The sequence below is a fragment of the Bos indicus x Bos taurus genome, chromosome 19 (genome assembly GCF_003369695.1).
Source record: "Bos indicus x Bos taurus breed Angus x Brahman F1 hybrid chromosome 19, Bos_hybrid_MaternalHap_v2.0, whole genome shotgun sequence".
Classification (NCBI taxonomy): Eukaryota; Metazoa; Chordata; class Mammalia; order Artiodactyla; family Bovidae; genus Bos; species Bos indicus x Bos taurus.
In genome coordinates this window covers 53,244,245-53,256,294 of record NC_040094.1, presented here as the reverse complement: position 1 = coordinate 53,256,294, position 12,050 = coordinate 53,244,245, and the positions used below count along the sequence as shown (strand labels likewise).

Here is a 12,050-nt window from a genome sequence, read left to right as displayed (position 1 = left end):
CTGAGCCATCTTCCTCCTTTAAACTGGCTTCTCTGCTGTTTTTTCTCTTTCTCTCTTTTTTAAGTCCATTGAATACTTTGGGGTTGATGTGGGTCCTGATCAGGACATACAGGTATATTTCCTCTGTCTTGAGAAGAAACAGATGCCTCCACCTTCAGTCGCCATCATGATTTCCATTCTGTTGACTGCATCCCTTTAATGGTACTCCCTTCTGTCCAGCGACTCTCGCTCCCCTCCCCCATGAAGCGAGCTCTGCTGTCCTGACCTCATTCTCAGACTTCCATCCTTAGCCCCAGGAAGCAGCAGGGCTGTTGAGTGAGGGAACAGCAAGGAAATTTGAGGACTCAAGTATACTCAGCTTAAAGTATTCTTTAAGCTGATGTTAGGTTGCATCAGTTTTGAATTTTGTACAAAGAGAAGTGATTTTCTGGACATTCTCACTCTTGATCTGCAGCCCTGGCATCTAATTTTCATATGTTCACGTCAACAGGAAGGTCTCTCTTTGTGAAGAGGTTGCACGGCCAGCTGAGAATGCAGTTTAATGGAGCAAAAGTGCCTCTAAAAGTTATTCGATTGATTGACCCTCAGGTGGATGAGAATGAAGTCCTGAGGTCCCTTCTGCCTTTCCTGGATGCCCCGTATCAGAGGAGACCCATAATTTTCCACTTTGACATGACCTCTTCGGTAAGTCGAGCTTCCCTGATAGTTCAGACGGTAAAGAAACTGCCTGCAATCCAGGAGACCCAGGTTTAATCCCTGGTCGGGAACATCCCCTGGAGAAAGGAATGGCTACCCACTCCAGTATTCTTGTCTGGAGAATTCCATGGACAGAGGAGCCTGACAGGCTATAGTCCATGAGGTTGCAGAGTCAGACACAACTGAGCGACTAACATTTTCACTTTCACTCCAGTAAGCTGCCCCCAGGTTGTAGCTGAGTGGCTGGATAGGGAAAGACACAGCTTCCACATCCTGCCGTACCCTAGCTCCAGTATAAAGAATTTCTTCTTTCTACATGTATTGATACTCAGTATCATTGTAAGATAGAGCAGAATAAGAAGGTCCTTAGGGTTGGGAGGACTGCTGTCTTTTATGTAAGTATTTACAGACCCACATGATTCTATCCTCAGGTGCGGACTGGTATTTGGGTGTTTCTTTTCAAACTCCTCATTCTCCAGTACTTAATGGATATAAATGGGAAGATGTGGCTTCGGAACCCATGCCACTTATATATCATTGAAATCCTAGAAGGGAATTCGACTTTGCCACGACGGCCTTCGAAGCTGGTGTGTATCAGGGCACTCTCATGCTGCTGTGGGAGCAGGGGCTTTTATTCATGTTTATGATTCCCCACTTTTGCCTTAGCAGAGTAGCTGAGTGCAGTGTCAGTAAAGAAGAATCTTTAAGCTTAGTTTTAAATAATGCATGGGATACAAAGATTCTTTTATTTATTAATAGACCTTAGATTTGTTCTCTTTGGGGTGAGTGCTGTGTGTCTGCATTAAATGCCAGTGGTGACTGGAATGCAGGAAATTCATGTGCTAGGAGAAGCACCGTCTTTCTTAATGACAGCCAACATGGGAAAGAGACCTCCATTATATCGGTTTCTTAATTGAAGGGAGTTTTATGCTCATACACACACACAAACACACATGTATGTGCTTGATGGAGAGATTTAGTTCCAAGAGGCTGAGTAGAAAAGGGCTTTGTTACTTACAGTGCAGCTCACACCATGCCTGAATGTGCAGAAGGTAACACCTCATGCAAAGAGGTATCTACAGAAATCCCTTCATGAAAAGTGATTTTTCATAAAGGTCCATGCAGTTTAGACCAGGTTGAGGATTAAAACAAAAAGCGCTTTTTGGGAAATTCAGCCATAACTCATTTCATTTGTGTCTCTCCTTTCCAGAATGCACTTGTCCCCCAGTTCAGTTTTCTAGACGTCTTCCCCAAGGTGACTTGCAGATCTCCCAAAGAAGTGATCAACATGGAGCTGGATCCTCAGCAGAGCTACAAAGAGCCAGGAATGGATCAGAGAGAATTCTGTAGTGAAATATTCCAGAGACCTTACCAATATTTAAGACGGTTCCATCAGAAAAAAAACCTAGACACATTCCAGTACCAAAAAGGTTCTGTTGAGGGCAGCCCTGGCGAATGCATCCAACACCTCCTGATTTACTGCGGGGTGATAAACCCATCCTGGTCAGAGCTTCAGAACTTTGCTCGGTTCCTGAACTACCAGCTCAGAGATTGTGAGGCCTCTCTCTTCTGTGATCCCACCTTTGTTGGAGACACATTGATGGGCTTCAAGAACTTTGTAGTCACCTTCATGATCTTCATGGCCCGAGATTTCGCCACACCTACACTTCACACATCTGACCAAAGTCCGGGGAAGTACACATTCACTATGGATGGGGTCAAAGAAGAAGACCTCGCCCCTTTCACTCTCCGGAAGAGGTGGGAGTCGGAGCCCCACCCATACGTTTTCTTCAACAGTGACCACACATCCATGACGTTCATAGGTTTCCATTTCCAATCCAACCAGAACGGTGGTGTTGATGCCATAGACCACTTGAGTGGGAAAGTAATCAAGAAGGATGTTATGACAGTGCAACTGTACCAGGGACTGTTGCTTCAGAGGGTGCCCTTCAACATTGACTTTGACCAGCTGCCCAGACATGAGAAAATTGAAAAACTGTGCCTGGCATTGGGCATCCAGTGGGCTACTGACCCTGATGAAACATATGAGCTTACAACGGATAATATGCTTAAGATCCTTGCCATTGAGATGCGTTTCCGGTGCGGCATCCCTGTCATCATCATGGGAGAAACCGGCTGTGGGAAAACCAGACTCATTAAATTCCTTAGTGACCTGCGGCGTGGGGGTGCCGATGCTGAAACCATGAAGTTGGTCAAGGTCCATGGAGGAACAACTGCCGACATGATCTACTCCAAGGTCAGGGAGGCTGAAGAGCTGGCCCGCTTCAATAAGGCCCAATATCAGTTGGACACCATCTTGTTCTTCGATGAAGCCAACACCACAGAGGCCATAAGCTGCATCAAAGAGGTCCTGTGCGACCACACAGTGGGTGGCCAGCCCCTGGCTAAGAATTCTGGCTTGCATATCATTGCAGCCTGCAACCCTTACCGGAAGCACACCCAGGAGATGATCTGCCGTCTGGAGTCAGCCGGCTTGGGGTACAGGGTTAGTGCAGAAGAGACGGCCGAGAGGCTTGGCTCCATCCCCCTGAGGCAGCTGGTGTACCGTGTCCATGCTCTGCCGCCCAGCCTGATCCCCCTGGTGTGGGACTTTGGACAATTGAATGACTCTGCAGAAAAGCTCTACATCCATCAGATTGTCCAGAGACTGGTGAAGTCCATCAAGGTGGTGCAGAGCGAGACTCATGTAATCACGGAAGTGCTTTCTGCCTCTCAGGGTTTCATGAGGGAAAGACAAAATGAATGCAGCTTTGTCAGCCTCAGGGATGTAGAACGCTGTGTGAAAGTTTTCAAATGGTTTTACGACCACAGTGAGATGCTCTTGTCTAAGTTGGATTCCTTTCTCTCTGAGACCGAGGTCATCCAAAATGACTTTGAGAGAGATCCTGTCCTCTGGTCCCTGGTTCTGGCCATCGGGGTATGTTACCACGCTTCTTTAGAGAAGAAGGAATCTTATCGGAAAGCTATTTGCAAGTTCTTTCCAGCACCGTATAATGACAGCAGGGTTATCTTAGATGAGATAACGCGAACCCAGGATCTTTTTCTGAATGGTGTATCTCTGAGGAAAACGATCGCCAGGAACTTGGCTTTGAAGGAGAACGTCTTCATGATGGTTATCTGCATTGAGCTCAAGATTCCTCTCTTCCTGGTGGGCAAGCCCGGCAGCTCCAAATCTCTTGCCAAGACCATCGTGGCAGATGCCATGCAAGGCCAGGCTGCACGCTCGGACCTCTTCCGGCACTTGAAGGAGGTCCATCTGGTGTCATTCCAGTGTAGTCCACATTCCACCCCACAGGGCATCATAGGCACCTTCAAGCAGTGTGCCCGTTTCCAGCAGGGGAAGGACCTTGAGCAGTATGTGTCCGTGGTGGTTTTAGATGAGGTTGGACTAGCAGAAGACTCACCCAAAATGCCCCTGAAGGCGCTGCACCCATTGCTGGAAGATGGATGCATTGAGGACGATCCTGCCCCCCACAAAAAAGTTGGCTTCATAGGCATTTCCAACTGGGCCCTGGATCCCGCCAAGATGAACCGGGGTATATTTGTGTCACGTGGCAGCCCCGACAAAGGAGAGCTCATTGAGAGCGCCAGGGGAATTTGCGCTTCAGACCGCCTCGTCCAAGCAAGAATCCAAGGATACTTCACATCCTTTGCCAAAGCCTACGAAACAGTTTGTAGGAGGCAGGACAAGGAATTCTTTGGGCTTCGTGACTACTACAGCCTCATCAAAATGGTCTTTGCTGCAGCAAAAGCTTCCAATAAGGAGCCTTCCCCTCAAGACATTGCACAAGCTGTCCTTCGAAACTTCAGTGGCAGAGACGACATTCATGCCCTGGACATTTTTTCAGCCAATTTACCCGAGGCAAAGTACACAGAGGAAGTCAGCACCATGCAGCTGATCCACCAGAACATATACGGCCATCTTCAGAAGATGCATGGCAGAGAGCTGGATGATTCTGAGTCCCGTTACCTGCTTGTGCTGACCAGAAATTATGTGGCCCTGAGGATCCTGCAGCAGAAGTTCTTCATTACAGATCAACCAGAGATTATTTTTGGATCCAGTTTTCCCAAAGATCAAGAGTATACCCAGATCTGCCGAAATATCAACCGAGTAAAGATCTGCATGGAAACCGGCAAGATGGTGGTGCTGCTCAACCTGCAGAACCTCTATGAGAGCCTCTACGACGCACTCAATCAATACTACGTCTACCTCGGCGGTCAGAAGTACGTGGACCTTGGTCTGGGGACCCATCGGGTCAAATGTCGGGTTCACTCAGACTTCCGTTTGATAGTCATTGAGGAGAAAGATGTCGTCTACAAACATTTTCCCATCCCCCTCATTAACCGGCTGGAGAAGCACTATCTGGACATCAACACTGTTTTGGAGGAATGGCAGAAGAATATCGTGGAAGAGCTCAAGGTCTGGGTGGAGAAGTTTATAGATGTGAAAGCTGAGCAGTTTCTAGCCAGACCCAAATACAGCCCTTCTGACGTCTTCATTGGGTACCACTCAGACACGTGTGCCTCTGTGGTTCTCCAGGTCCTAGAGCAGCTAGGGCACGAGGCCTTGACTGATGAGCTTTACCAGAAAGTCTCTGAGCAGGCCAAGTCAGTGCTGCTGGACTGTGCCACCCCTGATGCTGTGGTTCGGCTGAATGCTTCCTCACTGGGCCAGTTCACTGCACAGTCCCTGTCGGAAGAATACTATTACAAGCAGCACCATAACTCCTTTGCAGACTTCCTCCAGGCTCACCTTTGCACAATGGATTCAGAACGCCATGCCATCTTCACAGAGGTGATTATCTTTCTGTATTTTACCCTTTTCCTCTTTCACCTCTGGGTCCTTGACTTCCTAGCCTCAAGAACTCAAGATTCTTTGCAAGTCAGTGTATAGGAACCATAAATGAACGTGTTGAGACTTTTGGTTCCTCTCCGTGGTAAGTGCAGGGAGACCTACATATTTTTACATGTTTAGTGTTACCAAGTTTTGAGTGCCCATTTTTGTGCAGTGCTGTGCACAGTGCTCAGTTCACCAAGGGAAATACCACATACGAGTACTGCACGAAGGACTCTGCGGATATAAAGATGAGTTAGCACAGGGCTTGTCCTTGGTCAGCATACAGTGTAAGGTTGAAAGACACTCATGAATGGGTACTGTTGATATCCTATGATAGTGTTATCCACAGAGGCAAAGAGGAGCAACACAGATCAGGATGAGGTCACAAACTCATCTTTAAGTGGTGACCATCAAGCTGATTATAAAGTATGGTTTGGAAGATATTATAAGCAGAGGGTCCTACTTGAGCAAGGATGTCAAGGTTTAAAACACCCAGTCTTTGCAGGAAACCTGGAGTTAATTACTGATGAAGCCTAAAGCTCAAGGCCCTAAGTTCTGAGAGATAGGAGTGAGATATAGCCAGAGAGACTTCATGGAGGGTCTTTTCAGTAGCACCAAGGAGCTTTGCTTTCCTGTGTAAGGGGAGTGATGGAGAAATGTGTGTGGAAATGTGTCCCACTACCTGAGAGAGGAAGGGGAAAAAAGTCTGATAGAAGACTCACAGATAAGATATACCAGTAGTGAGGTTGCAGTACCAGTTCAGTCAAAGGATGGATGGGTGGAATTGAGACATAGTAAGGATTCATATTGACAGAGATAAAGATTGATTCTTTATAGCTCTGGGAGATGGAGGAGGCTAAGGATGACTCCATGGTTTCTTCCTTGGTTGACCAGAAGTTTGGTTAATCACATCTTTATTGTTGTTTAGTCAACAAGTCATGTCTGACTTTGCAACCCCATGGACTAAAGCATGCCAGGCTTCCCTGTCTCTCACTATCTCCTGGAGTTTCCCCAACTTCGTGTCCGTTGCATTGGGGATGCCATCCAACCATCTCATCCTCTGCTGTCCCCTTCTCCTCCTGCCTTCAATCTTTCCCAGCATCAGGGTCTTTTCCAGTGAATTGGCTGTTCGCATCAGGTGGCCAACGTATTGGTGCTTCAGCTTCAGCATCAGTCCTTCCAAGGAGTATTCAGGGTTTATTTCCTTTAAAATTGACTGATTTGATCTCCTTGCTGTCCAAGGGACTCTCAGAGTCTTCTCCAGCACCACAGTTTGAAAACATCAATTCTTTAGCACTCTGCCTTCTTTATGGTCCAGCTCTCACAACCATACGTGACTACTGGAAAGACCATAGCTTTAACTACACAGACCTTTGTTGGCAAAGTGATGTCTTTGCTTTTTAATACACTGTCTAGGTTTTTCATAGCTTTCCTGCCAATCACAAACTAGTTATGAGCAACAACTCTGGTGGAGCCAGTGATGAATTCCATTTGGGATGGGCTTTGATGTTCCTGTAACATCTATGTAGTCTGTCATCAATTGGATATAGGAATGGGAAGCTCGGTGGCAAGGCCAGCCTGGAGATAATGATTCGGGACCTAGCAGCGTGCCCTTAAGGAGTGTACTGGTTGCACTGTGTGGTGTGATCCAGTAGCAGGGGAGATTTGGCTAACAGCTGTGGGGGAGACGGACCTCAATGGCCGGCTCCACGGAAAGTTTGAAGTAAGACTGCAAAGGACAAGTGGTATTTGTTCTGAGTGCTAAGGTATCATCACAAGCAGGGTTCAAAGCAGGAAAAGGTGTTGGAATCTAGGAAGAAGATTCAAAGGCATCTTAGGGGCAGGATGAGTCTTCTCTCCAATACCTTTGATCCTGTAGGTTCTGTTTGCCTCAGCACCACCTCATGTTAGAAAACTCCTCTGGGTTTGGATTCCCAGTTGGATCTGTGTACCAACTGCACAATGAGGAGCCCATAGAAGATATTTGCTGAGCATCCTCATGTTTCTTGGATCTGAATCTAGGAGACAACACTTTCTTGCATTCCACAGAATGATTTTAATTTCCTGCCTTTGCAGATCACTACATTCTCCAGGCTGCTAACCAGCCATGACTGTGAACTTTTAGAATCAGAAGTAAAGGACTGGGCTGTGAAACTCACCATCCTGTCACTGCAGCAGTTTGACACCGAGTGCTCTTTCCTCAAGGAGGTTCGGTGAGGATCCCCGCCCTGCCTTCCTGCTCCTCTCCCTCCTCAGGACCGAGCACTTTGTATTTCATATGTGTGACTATTAACCACTGGTGTTTGCTAACCAGCTTGGCTAGTGAACCTTGAGAACATGTGACTCTGAAAAGGAGGCGTTTTACTTCTCCAAGTGTCCTGATCTCTGTTATCCTCTGTGAAAACATCCTTTTTGAATCCAGCATCCTTATGTCTCATTAGGAGGCATCTATTGGGACTTTTTTCTCTCTCCGCTGGAATGTCTACTCACCTTATAGAGGAAAATCCCACTTGAATAGTTTTCCTATATACCCCTTATGTTTCCCGTCACTTTGGAGAATATTATCACCAACTTTTAGGACGGAAAACTCACTTGGATAATTTCCTTTTTCTTTCAGAAACTGCTTAGCTCACACAGCCAGTTGTAAAATCCTTGTTATTCAAACAGATTTTGAAGATGGAAGTCAGAGTGCTCAGCTCATCGCCTCAGCAAAGTATGTTTTTTTCTTTTTCTCAGAAACTACATAGGATACCCCAAATTTATTCAGGAGCTCCTAAAGAATTTCTTCCTTAAAAACTGAATAGTATCAGAATAAACATAGAAATAAAAATTATTCTCCATTTTTATTCCCCTAAATATGGACTAGAGAAACCAAGAGAGAAAAGGCCCTTAACAATGGAAAAATAGCCAATGCAAGAAGCATAAAATAACAGAATATTAGCAGAATATAAGAGAGTATCCTTGAAGCATATTTTAGTTGACATGATTTGGTCATTATTCATTTTAAATTATGTGATATGAATTTACTGCAAGTTCGGGGGCCTTCAGCTCAGTTCAGTCACTCAGTCGTGTCCGACTCTTTGCGACCCCATGAATTGCAGCATGCCAGGCCTCCCTGTCCATCACCAACTCCTGGAGTTCACTCAGACTCATATCCATCGAGTCAGTGATGCCATCCAGCCATCTCATCCTCTGTCGTCCCCTTCTCCTTCTGCCCCTCAGGGGCCTTAATGGTATTTAAATGCTTTCAGTTGTATTTATTTGACAGCTTTAAGTTGTTTGTAGTGGAAATTTGATGCTTTTAGAATTAACTGCATCCCCTTATTACTTGATGTTAAAATAAAAGTAATTTTTGGACCTTCCAAAGCATTGGAAGGCATATTTCGTATCATGACTGTCTTTGTCCTTTGGTTGTCCACAGAAGTCTGTTTCTTGAAATGGACAAGAGCACTACCCTTATCCTTAGTAGCATCTGACCAAGCTTATTAAGCGTTATAAGAGAGGGTTCCTATTCAATAAAAAATGCCATTTCAAAGAAGAGGAACACAGGAATGGGAGAAAGAAATGAGACTATTTAGAGAAGTCTTGTCCCTGTTCTCTTGTAAGAGAGAATAACAAGCATGAAGGTGTGAAATTTATTTAAAGTTAAAAAAAAGTGAGATGAAACTTTACCTCTTTGAGGACACCCTTCAGCCATTTTGCAATGTTCATTTTGTTTATTTTCTTTGTTTTTTTGCTTTGTTTTGTCTTTGCTTTTTTTGTTTTTAAAACAGGTATTCTGCTATAAATGAAATCAATAAGATACAAGGAGATAAGAACTATATCTTAGTCTATTTTATCACAAAACTGTCCCGGATGGGAAGTGGAACATCCTATGTAGGATTCCATGGAGGTAGGACCAAAATATTTGTGAATATGTTTGTATAATAATATTTAAGTTATTTCTAATTTGGTCCTGTGGTGGTGGTGGTTTAGTCACTAAGACATGTCCAACTCGTGTGACCCCATGGACTATAGCCTGCCAGGCTCCTGTGTCCCTAGGATTTTCCAGGAATGGGTTGCCATTTCCATCTCCAGGGTATCTTCCCAACCCTGGGATCAAACCTACGTCTGCTGCATTGCAGGCAGTCTCCTACATTGCTGCTGATTCTTTCCCCAAGCCACTGTTTGGTCCTATGATGTACAAAGTCTAATATTAGAAGATTAATGTTAATCTCAGTGGTCTTTCCAGGTTCAGTGGTAAAGAATCTGCCTGCCAATGCAGGAGACACAGGAGATGCAGTTTGGATCTCTGGGTTGGGAAGAATGCCTGGAGGAAGAAATGGCAACCCACTCCATTTCCTTGCCTGGGAAATTTCCAGAAAATTACTATCCATGGAAAATTTCCATGGACAGAATAGCCTGACAGGCTACAGTCCATGGGGTTGCAAAGAGTTAGACACAAGTGAGTGACTGAACACACACACATAATCTCAACTGTATTTGTTTCAAATGCAATTAGATTTCTTAAAGCTGCTGCTGCTGCTAAGTCCCTTCAGTCGTGTCCGACTCTGTGCAACCCCATAGACGGCCTCCCACCAGGCTCCCCTGTCCCTGGGATTCTCCAGGCAAGAACACTGGAGCAGGTTGCCATTTCCTTCTCCAATGAGTGAAACTGAAAAGTGAAAGTGAAGTTGCTCAGTCGTGTCCGACTCTTAGAGACCTCATGGACTGCAGCCTACCAGGCTCCTCCGTCCATGGGATTTTCCAGGCAAGAGTACTGGAGTGGGGTGCCATTGCCTTCTCCGTTCTTAAAGCTGATTGATGCAAAAAAAAACAAAAAAAAACTTCATCTTCAGACTCTTGCTACAGCATACAATACTTCATTTCATTATTTGTTGATACATGCTTGATTAATCTCTGGTTCCTCCCCTTTTACTATGGATAATGCAGAGAGATATTTCCCACTAGCATTGTTCTGAATGTGTGGATACTTAACGCCTGCTTCTGGGGCCAGAAAATGCTATCTTAAATCTCTCTCTTTTTCCTATGAAGACTCAGCAGATGTTTACTGCGTAGGCACACCTTGTTTACTTGTACTTTGCTTTGTTGCACTCCGCAGACCTGCAGTTCTGACAAACTAAAGGCTCGTGCCAAGTCTTTCAGTGCCATTTTTCTGAAGGCCTTTGCTCACGTCATGTCTCTGAATTATCTCATGTGTTTGAGATAATTCTCAAAAGATTTCAAGCATTTTCATTATTGTATGTGCTATGGTGACCTGCGATCAGTGACCTTTTGTGTTACTACTACAACTAGATGAAAGCTAGGATGATGGTTAGCATTTTTTAGCAATATAGTATTTTTTGGTTGTTTTCTTTTGTGTGTGTGCAGTACAGTATTTTTATTTGTTTACTTTGGCTGCCATGAGTCTTCATTGCTATGCTTGGGCTTTCTCTAGTTGTGGTGCTCAGACTTACTGTGCGGCTTCTCTTAGTGCAGGGCACTGGTCTGGGGTGCATGGGCTCAGTGGTTCTGATGCACAGGCGTAGTGGCCCTGAGGCATGTGTGATCTTCCCAGACCAGGGACTGAACCTGTGTCTCCTGCTTTGGCAGGTGGATTCTTTACAATTGGACCACAAGGAATGTCCCAAGTATTTTTTAATTAAGGCATGTACATCGTATTTTGAGACATAATGGTATTACATACTTAATAAAATACAATGTAGTATAAATAAAATGTTTCTAGACACTGTGAAACCAAAAAACTTGTGTGGTTTGATTTATTGTAATATTTGTTTTGTTGGGACCTGATCCCAAAGAATCTCCAAGGAATCTCCTGTATGAGAAAATTGGTATTCTAGCAAATGGGCAAATAATAGTTCAGGTTAATAATTTCATAGTTAATAGGCAAACCTTGCTGGTGTCTCACACCCCTCTACTGATTATGATACACAAAGTTTAATAATACATTTATAAAAGAATAATAAGCCTTCTCTAAATACTTTTTTATATTAGTCATTTCAGTTCTTAAAACTGATTTTGATGCTAAAGTTGTTAACATCTGTAGCATGACATCTATATGTTTCCTGTGTATATTCAAGGGATTAGACTTTAGGATACAAATCATTCATTCAATAGTATGTTAAAATGTCAGGACAATGGTGTATCCCTGCTTACAACTGTCAGGAAGAAACCAGAGGACACAGGGAAGATTCTGGGGCTTGTTTTCCCAGGGCTGTGGCATTCTGTGCACATCGACGACCTCCGGAGATCCACAGTCATGGTTTCAGACATAACTAAACTGCAGGATGTGGCCATCAGCCAGCTGTTTAAACCAGAAGATGCCCCTAAGGGTGAGTCTGGAGAAAAGGTCCTTGGGGAGGTAGGATGGTGGGAGCGGAAGCCAGGAGGTGTGCACTCTGCTGTGAGGACAGGTGCTTAGGCTACTGTCCCCCAGTCCAACACCTGCCCCTTGGCAAGAGCTTGGGACACCTTTGCTGAACTGAGTATTGATGAA

General features: G+C 44.8%; 1 protein-coding gene across 3 annotated transcripts in view; it reads left to right on the top strand.

Moving 5' to 3' along the window:
- Window positions 1–12,050, top strand: part of LOC113877699 (E3 ubiquitin-protein ligase RNF213-like) — a 122,222-nt gene that overhangs the window by 67,896 nt on the left and 42,276 nt on the right. For all 3 annotated transcript variants that reach the window (XM_027518079.1, XM_027518077.1, XM_027518078.1), the window contains 7 exons: window positions 491–684; window positions 1,128–1,283; window positions 1,907–5,512; window positions 7,631–7,767; window positions 8,172–8,267; window positions 9,328–9,446; window positions 11,767–11,886. In XM_027518079.1, coding sequence (XP_027373880.1) covers window positions 491–684; window positions 1,128–1,283; window positions 1,907–5,512; window positions 7,631–7,767; window positions 8,172–8,267; window positions 9,328–9,446; window positions 11,767–11,886 — 4,428 coding nt within the window. The remainder of the gene's footprint in view (window positions 1–490; window positions 685–1,127; window positions 1,284–1,906; window positions 5,513–7,630; window positions 7,768–8,171; window positions 8,268–9,327; window positions 9,447–11,766; window positions 11,887–12,050) is intronic.